The 15,371-nt window shown below is 42.8% G+C and overlaps 1 protein-coding gene across 1 annotated transcript; it reads right to left on the bottom strand.

The window, feature by feature from the left end:
• Positions 1 to 56: 56 nt before the first annotated feature.
• gpr146 (G protein-coupled receptor 146) lies at positions 57 to 14,907 on the bottom strand. Its single transcript, XM_058654135.1, has 2 exons — positions 14,491 to 14,907; positions 57 to 4,627 (listed from the first exon to the last, which is right to left on the bottom strand). Exon 2 carries the CDS (start codon positions 4,584 to 4,586, stop codon positions 3,585 to 3,587), a length of 1,002 nt encoding a protein of 333 aa, XP_058510118.1. The 5' UTR covers positions 4,587 to 4,627; positions 14,491 to 14,907; the 3' UTR covers positions 57 to 3,584.
• Between the last annotated feature and the right edge of the window lie 464 nt (positions 14,908 to 15,371).

Raw genomic sequence — 15,371 nt, forward strand, 5'->3', positions numbered from 1 at the left:
TTTTGAGGACAGAGACACATTTTAATGTCACATAATAAAGAGTGATCAAACATCCATGTTAGTTTATTGTTTAATCAGTCTTTGACTCAGTTGACAGTTGATTTCTTACAGAATCATCGTAGTACATCTCTCATAATATAACACTGTAGGTCTTTCTTTGCTTTTCTTTTTTTTCAAAGAAAGAGCACGATGTCTTCCTGTAAATCTCTGACACACAATATATACACATCACATATACACAGGCACTAAAGCATCACATCTGAAAGTGGACACATCTTAACTTCTGAGGTTGTGTTTTTTTTTCTATTTTTTTTTCCATTCAAACGTCTGAAATGCGAGCGCATACATTCGAAACCCTGTTTTTTTTTTTCACACTCAGCGTGTTTCAGTAAATTAACCCAACTCAGTGATTATCACTCAGATTTCTTCTTCTTCTTCACTCTGAAATAACAAACCAGAGCGAGGCAGACAGGCAGGCAGACAGTGCACTCATCAGGGGTTGGGTCCTTCTTTGATCACGCTTTCTTTTGCTGCTCGCGAATATCGTGCAGTCAGTCAATTTGTGGTGACTGCTAATTATTAGCTTCGGGCTAAAGGTGTTTGTTTTAGCCCACATCTTAGTGAGATAGAAAAAACCCAACATTTAAAACCTGATTAGATGTTAGAAGTGACGCCGTCTTTACATTAACTGAATTGCTTTGCGTAATTGCATCCACTGCAGCAACGTGGTACTTAAAAATCACACTAATCTCCAAAAGTCGTCAAGATTGTCTTTCAGTTTCTGCAACAGAGTCTCACGTGTTTTCGTGACAATTTACCATTGATGTTATCTGAATTAAAACACCAGTGAAAACATGATCAGTTGTCAAATAATTGAAATTGATTTGGTTTTAGTTAATAAAAATGGATCAGTACAGGCTTGGACTCTAATCATTTGACGTTCTGTGTCGCTCTTTTTGACTTCCAATTGGACAGGAATAGTAAGCAGTGGGACTTTGAACTTCAAATAATGATTAACTGTGTCACAATCCCTATTTTCTGCCTTCTTTAAAAATAAAAAAAATAGCACACATTGTAGCTTGTCATGTAAACATACAGCTTAAGTGGAAAATAAACTTCCTACCGACTCGTGCATAATGATGGTGGGGCTGTGTGGGAGGAAGTAAATTGATGGACACTGTTTCAAATCCACTTTGTGCTTCTTTACTCAACGAGTAACGAGTATTACACTTTCTGCCCATAAATAGTTTTAAACGCACAATACGTGAGATACAAACACATATGACAGGCATGAAATCATTGTCCAATCTTTTAAATGTTTCAGTCAAAGTGTTTTTTTATTACAATTATTATGATTTAACGTTTAACGTGAGTGGAAATAAAAGCCGTGTGTCCACCTTCAGATTAATGCCCCACACCGCTGCAGTATCTGTTCACAGGATGCATCATGAACTGGCAACACACTAACAAAACAAACAAACAAAAAGAAACTGATTCCATGGTGCAAGTACAACATTTCACTGTTTGTTTTTAATCACTTGGGTTCGTCAAAATCGTTGTGCCGAAGATGTGCGGGATCATGCATGTCATTGGGACGGTCTGCGGGTGTTTGGCAGGTGAATATTTGTTGATGACTGCTGCTGCTGCTGCTGGAGCTGCAGCTTGGTCAGGCTACATATTTCCACTGAACAAAAACCCTCCCCAGCCACTCGTGAGTGTGCATGCAATTTCGGGGAATGTACATTCCACCTGCTCGGGTGTCTTCCCCATGACCCCGCGTGGACTTTACTGACCCCCATGTGAGTAAGGCTCTGCGTGCGCGACAGATGAAAGCACAGAACCGCTTGTTGACTACAACAAATGTGATGTGATTTCAGCGGAGATCACCAGAGGTATACTTGTTATGTCTGAACCCTGAATACGAGCTTAGTTCTGTATGACTTTAACGTTTCTCGTGGAGCTTGGAATACAGTTTTCTATTAACATGAAATGAGAACAACTCTTCACACTAGCCACCAACTTACAGCGACAGGCTAGCGCTGGCATCGGTAAAGAAAATAGCTTTAAGAAGTTAAGAAGCCACAACATCTGAGGGAGACTGTTAACTTTGTACTTCACCTTTGAAATGTCAAGAATACATATTTACTTTCACCGCATGTGTAAAAGGGGGGGTAAAATCCGGCTCCCGTCTTTTTCATTCAAGTGATCAAGGCCTCTAGCTTCAGGGGGAAGAAAACGGTGCCGTTAGCTGCGAGCGCTAAGTGCAAATGTTGACACACAAAGGAAGTTCATTAGCGATGCTAAGTTGCTGATACACAGTTTTCTCCTTGAGAACACAAAATAACTTGGCGTCGCTTGATAATTAAAGTTAATAGCTTACTGGTTCTGGCTGTGTGATTGTGGGGGGAAACGCATTATGCTGAAAGGAAACGATACAGAGATTCCAAAATACACGGCCCAGCCCGGAAAAAGTCGCACACTCCACTTTCTGTTAGTACTGTGTTAAGTCTTCCTTAGCATAATCCCAAAAACTCTCAGTGGGGTTAAGGTCTGGACTATGAGGTGACAAATCCATAGCCAGGGATTTTCTGCACTTGGGTGAAACCACTAAACAGGGGTGTCAACTCAAATGACCTGGGAGCTACTGAGCATCTAGTCTGGACAGTAGTCTTTATGATGCAACATGACTACATTTTTTAAAGAAATGTATAAATAACTTATGACATGAAATCAGTTGGAGGGGCCACATTTGGCCCATGGGCCATGAGTTTGAGACCTCTGCGCAAAGAAAAGGCGACTAACACAATTTTGCAACAAACATTTATGCTAACAGCTATGCTAACAGCTAGCTACCAAAATGGGCAGATGAAGAAGAAATTAGATTGTTTTGACCAGTGGGAACAGGGTTCATGGTTCAAAAAATTATGACTCATGCTCCGTGAACCTTTGTTTTACAATTTGATCTATCTTCAAATATGCTCAAAAAACCCTGGTCATTCTGTAATTTTTAGAAAGTCAGCTGACCTCATAACGCTGCTGAACCTAGATCTGAGATAAAAAAACTGCTAAGTATTTCTGATCGGAAGTAATCAGAATATTACAGTATGTGACTTTTTCTTTGGCTGGGCCGTGTAAATCTGATAGCATATTGAGACTTTACAGTAAAAATGCAGGCAGTTGTGCATGAGCACGACAACAGTGTAACACAATACAACACCCAAGCACAGGCGTAAGTGATTGGGGGAGTCCTTGTTGTTGTTGGTTTGCCTGATTGTGTCAAATTTACCGCTCTGAAACTAGAAGCCCACAGATAAAGAACTTCACTCTGTGACAAAAAAAACAACAAAAAAACAACAGCACTTAGTGGTTTTTGTGTGTCTCACTGCAGAACAGGATAAATCTGATCAAGTCCTGGAAAGTGACAGGAAATTCCACAGTTAGCTACGTCGCTCTTAACACAGTCCAGAGCAGCAATGAAGCCCAGGGGGTGGGGGGGGGAATAAGTGCCGGCTAGGCCATGAAACAGATACAGGGGATTGGGAGGTTACTGATCTTCAAGGATTTGGGGGGGTGCAGGGGTGATCTCACGTCACCACTTGCTGCACTGTAGAGCGTTCATGAGGGCAAGACTGGCCTCCGCAGTGCAGCCGCCGGAGCAGCCGCTGGAGCTTATTGGAGAAGTTCTTGTTCATCTGCCTGTACATGAGAGGCATCGCAAAACTGCTGGAGAACGCCAGCAGCTTCGACACACATCCCAAGAAATAATAAGTATTTAAGTATTGTGGGTTGCTATGGTGCCCTGGCGCTCCGGCTACAGTATGTACCAACAGAGTCATATAGTATGGAGTCCAGAGGACAAACTGTACACAGACTGAGGCCAACAGCAGCCTGTGTATAGAAGGGTCCAAACGAGCAGAGTCCTGGTCCAGAGGCGTGGACTCCTTCCTGATGCGCAAAATCAGCACAAAGGCGTAAAGGACGGCCACAGCTGGAACCACGTAGCCGATGAACATCATGATGGCGTCCGCCGCCTCCTTGTTCTGCATTTTCGAGCACTCGACCATCTTGGTGGAGATGTGGTTGCACACGTAAAAGAGCAGCGAGGAGAAGCTGGTGAGCACCGCGCCGCCCCAGATGAACCCGCACACGTGTTTGGTGTTGTACACGCTGGACATGTACGTGCGAGGCAGCGCCCGCTCGATGTAGTAGTCCAGACTGAGCAGCGTGGTGGAATACATAATGACCAGAGAGGAGATGTTGAAGAGGATGAGCAGGGTGATGTAGACCTCGTTGTTGTACTCCCACGCATACCAGTAGGTGAAGGTGGAGCTCAGCAGCTCCACGGGAGCCACCACGTTGAGCACGAGGCCCGCGATGGCCATGTTTACGAAATAGACGTCCGGCATGGTCATGGACACCTTGTTGGAGAGGTTGACCACGACCAGCAGCACATTGTAGCACAGCCCCAGTGGGAAGCACACCAGGAGGTAGATGAGGGAGGAGACTGAGAGGATGAGGCTGAAGTCCTGGCAGAGGCGGATGTCCACACTGGTGTCCGTCTCATTGTAAACCATGCAGATCCACATCGCTGGCCTCTGACACTGGTCAAGTACGATCAACAGGTCAGCTGCAGGAGAGGAGAGGAGAGGAGATTTAGTAACGGCACTTGAGAAGAACACTTCAATTTAATTGTTCCCAAACTGGGGTGTGGAGTTATAACAAGGGGTGGCACTGAGGCCAGATTGGACGATTTTTGAAATTCCCTTTCAAGGATATGATTTTGGACATATTTTGTCAGCTGTGAGCAGTACAAACTCGATAAGTAAAGGAAAGACTTGAATGATTTTTTTCTGGGAATGAAGCTTATAGCTCAAGGAAGAATTGACACTGTGGGAAACTGGGCGCAGTGGACGGCGTTGTTTTTGCTAATGAATGTTCTGCATCCTGAAGAACTCTACTCTACTATAAATAATGAATAATTATCTAAATTAATGCAAAGAAATGCTGTGAGGGTTCCGACAATAATTAATCAATTTCACCCCAATGACTAAGCTAATCCCCAACTGTTTTGACCATTAATTCATTATGTTTTGGGGCATTTTAAGTTTAAAAGTTTCAGATCTAAGCTTCTTAAATGTGAATATTTTCTGGCTTCTTTGCTCCTCTATGACAGTAAACTGAATATGTTTGGTTTGGTGACATTTAGAGACTGTGACAGTACAGATTTATTTATTCCTTTCATGAAACTGCACAATAATACAATTGATTGGAAAGGAGCAGATTGAAGAATACAATTCTTATTATTTGACTGTCCCTTACCCGGACACTAGGAATCTTAGATGGTCTGTCATTTCCAGTAACCTAAACCATCAACTACACCCTTGACGACAGCATAAATACAACTAAAATAACCTTTAAAATTAAAATTTTTACATTTTTCTGAAGATTTCTGATAAAAAAAAATGTTCAATTCATTTAGAAAATAACCCATACTTGTTAGAAAGCAATAATAATTTGTTATTCCTAATCGTAATTGCTGTCACTTTTAAGTGCAGAACATCAAACAATTTACATTACATGTATTATGTCACATGTTCCTGAAATTTGCCTTGGACACCAAATCAAATGAGAAACGGTGCAATAATGAAACAACAAAAATCAAACATTTCCAAGTTTCATTGTGTGTGTGTGTGTGTGTGTGTGTGCCTGCAGAACTCAACCCTGTGAGGCCTCAACACAACAACACGTCAGCTGTGGCACAGTCCTATTATGTCCTGGGTAACACTGTTAATTTCACTTCACTGCATCTGACTGGCTGAACGCCTCACAATGACGCCACCACAATGTTTCAATTGCGAGCTCGGGCCTCAAAAACCCACCGTTTCTCCTTCTTTGAGAGCCACAGTTGCCCCAGCAAGCCCTTGTACTAGATTGAGAAAAAGCTGAGTAAAAAGCCTTTGCACCTCCAGTCCGTTCAGGTTACTGCCAGGTTGAAGGAGAGGGGGCGGGGACATGATGATGGATAGATTTATAAAGAGTGAAATGTGACGCAGGCTACGGTGAAGGGTCAGCGAGGATTGAGAGACGGGGGTTGGAGTTCAGGGCAAGGTCAAAGGAAAATGACCATGCACATGTCAGGAGCCTTTGTGTCCCAAGACTGCTGAGGCTGCAGGTTTTTTTAGTTATGTAATTCTCCCTACGCATAATTAAGTGCAGTCATTTTAAAGCTGCGGCGCTTAACTTCAGGTGATTTTTGTTTTTTTTTGGTGATGTCATTATTGATGCCTCCGTATGATATGATCATTATTTGTCCTTTTTTGGTATTTGAACATACAGATGTTGAAATACTAATGTAATAATATGACAATGACAAAAGATATAATAGTATGAGAGGGAAAAGGTTTTTTTTTAGCTATATATTTGTTGCATTTCTTATCCAAACAGCATCAAAGTCGGCACTGCACACACCGGTGTCCTCAGTAAGTCACCTGTCAAGTTTGAAGCCTGTCAAGTGCACCTTCAAACAGTTATGTGATTAACAGACAGACAAACAGAGGTTCCTTTTATAGATAAAATCTGTGTCCTTCATCTGAAAACAAGCTCTGTCAAGCAATAAGGTGCGTTACATTTGTAGCGGGAATTTCCGAGGTCATGCGGCGTTCATGTAAGGAAGTGGATTTCCAACTCTTCACCGACAGTAACCAACCCCTGCATGGGTTTCCAGGAGGGCTGCCGCCACACAAACATGGCTATATTTAACATTAATTGTACTTCTCTTTCACAGTTCCTCACTCCTACACATAGCACTGTTTCAGTTTAAGTTTTAAACACTGACACATTGCTGTGCACAAAATAACACAATTGCACTGTTATTGACGGGTATTGCTATAACAATAGCTAACAATGGTTAGACCCAGATACATTCTTCCATGTCTTTTTCCGACTTCTCGAGTTCCTGAACGCAGCAACACTGTCAGATCCGACTAATGGCGCTTTTACTTTATACAGTTCTAGCACTACTCAACTCGACTTTACTGTTTGGTATCAGTCTGATCGCTTTCCATAGTCCCTCCTCATCGTGGACGGGGTCATCATAGCACGGCTGAACACAGACTCCGTCACTGAACTGAAATACAAATGAACGGGTTGTGTTTTGGCTCACAATCGCCCGCTTTCGGCACTGCTGTCGCTAAATACACCAGACTAAATATTGTTTTAAGTCTTTTTACCTGATCTACAGTTCGGCATTGTTCGGTTTGATTCTTGTGTCGCACGTCGCACGAGAAGGTACGAAAAAAAAAAAGCAGCAGATACCAGGTACAATCACTAATAGAAAAGCAAAAAAAAACTAAACAGAGGCTGTATAATTGAAAAACACTGTAAGGGAGTGTTTGTGCGTATACAAGGTTTTTTAAGGAGTAGAATTCACTTCAGAAACTTTCTCCATCTGACCTGGAAATTTCGTTGTGCAGTTTTGGTTGTATAATGACAATAAAGATGGTTGCGTTTCCAGTCATATTCCAACCTGTTTGCAGCCGTCTTGCTTCACCGTCTGACTTGACAGAAAAACAACACATGTCACCAGGGGACATGAGATCTAAATGTGTAGCTGACAAACAGTCGGAATGCACTGTATATTTACATAAGTATAAAAGTTATGCATGAAAATAAATCACTGAAATTGCTTTGGTCAGGAAAAGGGGGGGAAGTTCATGAAGGCTATGGGAGCAGCAGCGCAAGTTCCCCTCGGAGTTTACTCATTTTTGTTTACTGCTGCACTTCCCACAAACTGAGTCAAAGCTGAGGAGATGAATGACTGAATGAATGACTGGGTGAATTTCTGGAAATGACTCCAATGAAGAAAAATAAATGACCTAGATAGAACTACGCGTAGGACGTCAGTTTTGTTTTCGGGAGGATGAGTAATGATGCCAGTAAAGGGGAAACATTCCTCCCTGCGTTTACTTACATAACTCCACTACAGAGGGGCTGTTTTGGCCTTCAGCCGCAGACACAGACGCGCACACACACACACACACACACAGTCCCTCCTCTATACTACTCCAATTGGCTGCAGTGACTATAGTGGAGGCTGCAGAGCAGAGCTGGACTGGAACAGGATTAGGAGGAAGAAAAGTGTAGAGTTACTGTGTCGTTCCCAGAACAGAAGCACTGGTCAGCCCTGTCGTAAACACGGCTCTCTAACAACAGCAGCTTTAGTGACTCATTGACAAAAACAGACCAGGACAAAACGCCACATAATTACGTTGATTACGTGCCGTTTTCGGATCGTTTCGTAGATTGGAAGTTTTCTCGGCCCCTTCACTCCCGCTACAACCTTTGATCACTTTAAAAAGAGAGAAGCTGGTGATTATTAAAGAGAGCGCTCACCGCTTTGTGGTTGGCTCCCCCCCCCACCTTTCATTATCACCTGTTGTAAGCGGACATTGCTGCCACCCTTTCATTATCACGTTGGCTCAGTCTGCAGCTTCCGACAGCTGAGGAGTTTCTCATAATTCTGCATAGAAATGAGTTTATGTAAAAGGTGTTTTTGCTCTGCGGGTGTTTAATTACTATTCAAATGAAGTCTGAACAAAAAAGATATGAAATAATCAGATAGCGTCTGTATCATGTGGTGCAGACACTTGACTCTACACTTCCTGTTTCCTGTGCCTCTGTGGACAAGATAAACCGCGTATCTGATGTTCCAAGGCGTTGACTGGAGATGTTAAACACCACAGCTTTTCAAAGGTGTTGTGAGTTCGCCCGACACAATCTTTTACCAGGGGGTCAATGTGTGCAATGGCATGAGATTCCGCTGGCATGATAAAAATAAAATAATAAAATATCAGGGCATGACGGCATTGTTGTGATCACGGCTTCTAAATGTCACCTCCTTCAATCAATAACACAATCGCCTGACAGACTCTAAAAGATTGAATTATCTGATCTACATCTGATCATACGTGTGCGGTTAGTAGGGGTGGGTCAAAATATCGATTTGGTGATACATCGTAATCCTTCCTCATGCAATGCAATACTCGATACACCAGCGCGAATATGGAGTTCTGCTAGTTTCACTCGCCGGGCGTCACTACTTCATGTCTCCTCATGGCAGCGCTGTTCAAATGAATGAGGGAAACTTGGGTGGAAGTTACCGGGCCGAAGAAGAGGGAGTTTACGGCGGGATAATGGTGGAGAAAGCTACGTTAAAGAGATGCCCCCATCCACGTTCAATACAATGACTTTATGCACTTTGTTCTCCATGTTGTGAATAAATACAGAAATCCTGCACTTTTAACCTATCTCATGATGAAAATAAAGCGCCTCTATTCAAACAAGAGTTGGTACGGACTCATTGATGAAGGCCAGTTACCGGCTACGAGCTATGGGTAAGCCGAGGTGCATCGGCACCGTACCAGAGGTTCCCAAATAAGGTTAGGAACCAGCAACTGGTGGAGGCAACGCAAACATCTGTTGCGTCACCAAAGCAGAGAAAATAAACATAGATTACAAGTCAACAGCTTGAGAAAAAAATTAGCTACACAAGCCTGGCAGTCGCACATTGGCAAGATGGAATTTAACAGTGGGACAGCAACATACGATTTCCTACATTCACCATCTGGAACCTGATTTCACTCGTTAGACTAAGACAAACAAGTCCTAGCACAGTTGTCACCTCGCAATAGCAACACTTTAATATTCCAAATCTGGTTTTTCATGTTCGATGTTCTTAACAACCAGTGCTCTCTTTGCACTGTCTGCCTCAGATCACTCTGGGGAGCGACGGCACTCTGTTGTTGTGAAAACCGCTGCACTGCACCGCTGCACATTTTGCCAGCAGCCTGTGATAATGAAATCTCTCGTTTTCCACTCAGCAGAGAGGAAAAACAGGAACTGAGGTGAAAGCAAACATCTACTTCTTCTCACTTAGAGGCACCGCCACTCTGTATATCGTGAGCGATGTCAAAACAAGGAAATTCCATGTCGGAGGCTGTCGGAGCAACAGGAGAATGTGACGTTGAGTTGTTGAGAAGGTCTGAAATACCGGGAGGAAAACATGCTGTATTTGTCTCTGTAGGTACAAGAATAATACAACGAGTCCAACAAAACATACCATGAAGAGTCAGAAATGATAAACTGTAATTCAGCACAGAGAATCTCAGCAGCAGTCACAGCTCTGGTTGGTTCTTACGTGATCGGCAACCGAATCACAATGCAAAGTTCGATTTACACGAGCCAACTTTCACATCCACATCTTTTTGTTTGCTTTGTAGCGCCGGAGATTACTCAGTTCTGCAAAATGGCTGCCAAAACGGCCTAAGTTTCCTCCAACACAAATATATTACAAAACTGATCATTACTTAAAAAATACTGAAATGTAAAATGAGAATTTGTTATGGGCCTTTATAATTATGCATTTAAGTTGTCATTTTTAACCATTGTTGACATTTGGACTGCATTTTACCCTAGATTTCATAAAGATGAATTGGGAAGCCAAATGGATCGCCTGCTGTACAGGTCATACAATCCACCGCCTCCATGTTATGGTGCTTTTCCACCATACAGTACAGTTCCAGCAAGACTTGGCACGGCATGGCACCGCTCGACTCTACTCGGTTTGGTATCATTTTTCATGATACTGATACAGCGATATTGCCATAAAATCATATTACAGTATAATACATTGTGGAGTATTTCTGTCTTAATGAAGAATACAAAATATCGGCTTCACTGTAGTCAAATTCTTCTTTCGCCCTCAATCCTGTGATAAGCAGGTAGTGACACTAGTTTGCATATACTAATATTTACAATATTTAATGCATTAATATTTTGTCCCACCTTGTTTTCAGCGTTGAGTTTGTACAATGAAAGGAAATGCATCATCTATCTTTATTTATAGTCTCTGATGAATACAAGATCACCGGTTCCTGTATTTATTTGATCTCTCATGCACCATTTTAAACACAAAGGGGAAAACAGGGCGGGCATAGAGGGAGGATAAAATAAAAAGGTGCAGTCCTTAAAACTACACGGCTATGTAAATAAGAGCAGTCTGAGCTCTCTCGCAACCACGTGAGAAAAAAGGCTGTGCCGAGTTCCTCCTGCCCGTGACTTTGACTGCAGGCCCGAGACTGCGGGTTAAACCCCGTCTGAACTTTTTGCACCATTTCATGTCAGATGTAGTTAAGTTGTATATTCCCACGGCGGGAGGCCCCGCTGCAGCATGCTTCAGCGGCCCCACCAAACACGATCTCGTAACAGCGACGCCCACATGCTTTGACGTCTCAGTGTTTTGAGGCCAGATCTCGCAGCCTGATGGGAGTAGTGTGACACACTGGGCCCACACCCCTCATATATCCTTACTGGAATTTACAGGCCCTTCTCAGAAAGCACTGGGAGTGATGTCACATGACTCTGCAGCCGCGCACAGTGCAAGCAGAAAAAAAAGCAAACACAATCACACGAGTCACATGTGCGGCGGTTAAGCGGCATTAAGAGGCGAGGTGGGAGCTTGACAAAGTGGCGTTTGTTCTGCGGAACATTCGGGCGATCCAAATTCGACAATAAACACTTAGAACATTAGAGGCCAATAACTCTCAATCTTCCGTGGTTTTAGTGAAGCTCTCAGCTGTCTGTTCCTGGAAAGCAAGGCATTAAAGCTGTGATTCCATCATGGTACGGCTCGGTTTGGTACAGTAGGGTATGGGCACCTACAGTACCTTTATTTGGTAGGCAGGGTGCGGGCTGCGCTCGATGGCCATGTTGCGTGACGTCCTCCCGGTGTGAAGACAACAAACGACAACATTGGACGTGACACAACGGACGACAACAACGTAGGGCATCAAGCTTTGTTTGAGAATTGGCTGTGGGAGTTGAAGAAACACTGGTCGCCAGGGAGGGACGTTTTTCTGTCGCCCAAGAGTAAAATGGTACGGTCTTTGGTCGTAGTACCCAAGAATGGAACGGTTGGCGCTGGTCATTTTGGTACCGTACTGTACCAAACTGTTCCACTCGGTGGAAACACGACTTAAATGTCCAGTGCGTTAGAAATAGTGACATCTAATGGTGAGTCTGCAGACTGTAAAAAAACACTTTCTCCCTTTGTAGTAACCCTTTCCAAATCAGAAAACTATGGCTTTAGCTTCAAAATTCGAAAGGCCTTTCCCTTAAGTTCCTATAAAAGGCTTATTTTAAACCCAAACAACGTGTGGCTTAAAGCAGTAACACACTTACATAGAACATGTCTGTCAGTAAACCCTTCCAAATATTACACACTGGAGCTTTAATTTAGAGCAATCACGAGGGGGATCTGGCTTCAGGTGTATGCTAATCCAAAAACTATTTTCAAAATTAAAACACTTAAGCTCTCAGAGGTTATTAAAATACTTGCCACTGACTCTATTTCTGTGGAGTTTAGTGTAATGTTTTTTTTTTTTAACCAAATCACATCACGATCCCGAGAGGACTGAGACACAGGAACGGCATTTGTTTCGAGTGTGCAATAGTTTTTTTTTTCTTCCCAAACACGTGTTTTGTGCCAAAACTGTGTTTCTCAAAGTTACTCAATGTTAAACGAACACAAATATACAAAGACGTAATTTTCCTTTTGGAAAACAAAACAGCTTTTCCCTCACGTGAAGTTCCCGTGTCATAAAAGTCACGGTCGGACTCGGCGGGCCTCACATGCTGAAGTGTCACGGGCATCAGTGCAGTCAGAGTTCAACGGTCAGCACAAAGAAGGCTTACTGTCACTAAGCACACACACCCTTTGGTCACGTGGACGGAGCTGACAGCAAGTGCAAAGCCCCAGGCGAGGAGCTCTTTAACGTGGTGAGCTGGGAGCTTTCTGTTTTAACGCGGCGACACGATCAGGTGAACGCGTGACCAGTCATATATACGCAGAATATCACCACCCTTACTGGATTATTATACTGCTGCATATGCTTGACCTTGAAAAGTGCTGATGTGTCCACTTCTGAGTATGTGAAGAAGATAATGAGCCAAAGACAGGTGACGCCTGCCAGCGTGGTAAAACTTAATCGTTGGAAAATGATTGATTCTTTTTTAGTTCACCACATGAAAACGATGCATGAATCGGGTTTATTTACTCTCATCTTCCTCTCCAAAGAGGCTGCATATGATTTACACTCTCTCCTGAATGTTAGGGCAGAGTATTGGCAAGAGTTTGGAAATATAATACATATTAAATAACAGTTATATTAATCACGATACAGGGTGATGATACAACATAGTGTGATATGTTGGGATACTACAGGCAGGCAATAGTCCAAAACAGTCTATTTTAACCAAAAATATCATAGAAAACATTATAATGTTGCATGCAGGTGTGGAAAGACAGGGATCAGGTGATAGATAAAGAAGGGCTGAGTCGTAAATGAGTAAAACCGTGATCGGTGGGAAAGGCTGCAGTCTAATTCTTCCATTTGTGATTGTTCAATTATCTGTGCAAATTCAAGTAAACGTAGCACACATGTTGGAAACAGCAACATCCTGAAGTTCTCATCCTTAGACTGCTGTGTCAAGTCATAGTGAAAACTGAACCGGACACAAAGCAGTTGCACCATCATTTTTCTGCCAATAAAAAAACAAAACGCTCTTCCACTCTGATTTGGACGCAAATGTAAAATCTTTCATCATCAGTTGACATTTATCGCAATACTTGTTGATACCTGATATCCCCATATGACTATATCTCATGCCAGGATAGACAGATAGTTTATTTAATTGGGGAAACTCCAGACAGCTTGAAGATCTGATGCTTTTTGATGCATTTTTATGCAGATATTTGATCTAAACATAGATAGATAGATAGATAGATAGATAGATAGCAGAATAACAAAATACTGTCCTAATTTCGCTGTATATCAGTTGTAAACATGACATGTAGTTAAAAAAACAAGCTCTCTGTGGACAATTCTTTAAGTAAAAAAGAATTCTGCTTGTGTTTTTGAATCATAATATCATATATTATAATACTTTTAAACTGTTCTTACTTCACAGGTCTCTGATTGAGGTGATAGAACTTTTTTTCCCTTTCTTTATTCAGCGCTCGAGGAAACTGATCCCGTGAGAAACGTCTTCAGGTGTCTTTCCCCAAAGCGTCATTAAAAAAAAACAGTGGAGATCAGAACAACAAAGAGACACTTCTCTGCATCTACTATGATTATTGTTGTTATTATTGTATTTGCAGACAGTGCAGGTCTCTCCATCACTGTGAGCCTGAGCAGATAAATGCGTGGAAAGCTGTCATGGCTTTTTTTTTTCTGGCACTATTGTTGGCACAAGTCTGGCACAGCCTCCGTCTGCGCGTAAAATCCACCTCTGCTCTGCGACCGAGGAGATGACGATTGAGTGCAAATGTTTGCGCTTTGCTTTTCAGGGAGAAATTACACTACAACTACTACTACTACTACTACTACTACTAATAATAATAATAGTACTAATAAAAAGAGTAAAAAAACTCACCAGAAACGTTTGGCTTTGGCTCGGTGACAAACCTACGGAGGCATCGGGTTCGGATGCAGCATTTCCACTGGCATTTCTCGGTCGTTTCATTTGACAAACAAACGTCCAAACTCAGAACAAACAGAAGGTGAGGGAACTAGATTACGCTGCTGCTGCTGCTGCTGCTTATGTTGCTGCTGCTGCTTCCTCCTGCGCTCGCGTGTGGAGCCTCGACGCACAGAAATGATCCGTTTCAGCGCGTTCGCCTTAGCTTCGCTCCACATCTATCAACTTTACGGACTGAGGCTCGTTCTGAAAAAGGGGGCCGTCCGTCCGCAGACTTTACTACTGCTGAAGTGCTGCTGAGCCCCACACTGTGTACACACGTGACCCTCCCCCACTGTCTCCTCTCCTCTGCTCTCAGTCCTCTCTGACTGCTGCGCTCTGCGCTCTCTACTACGCACCGGACGCCAGGCCCCGAATGGCCGCTTCTCGGCTCTGATTGGACGAAGGTCGGGGAGGTGGGGACAGAGGGGAGACCCCCCCCCCCCCCCCGCCCCCAATACACACATAAACACACGCACACACGCACATTCTTGTCCACCGTCCTTAGTGAGGACACTAATAGACAATGAATTATTCAAAGTTTAACTGTCACAACCTCAAACAAGTCTAAACTTAATGCTAATGTGAACCCTAAAACCAAGTCTAACTCCTCAAAATGCCCAGCTATGAGTGGATATGTGAACATTTAAAAAACAAAACTAAATCTTTGTATTTTTTAAATTTTATATACACCTTTTGCACACTTTCATTGTACATTGAGTATTGATTTTGTATTTCTATTTTCATATGTGATTGCAGTATTTGTCTGTTTCCGTCCCTGCTGCTGTAACACGTGA

This window comes from Solea solea, chromosome 16, assembly GCF_958295425.1.
Source record: "Solea solea chromosome 16, fSolSol10.1, whole genome shotgun sequence".
NCBI lineage: Eukaryota > Metazoa > Chordata > Actinopteri > Pleuronectiformes > Soleidae > Solea > Solea solea.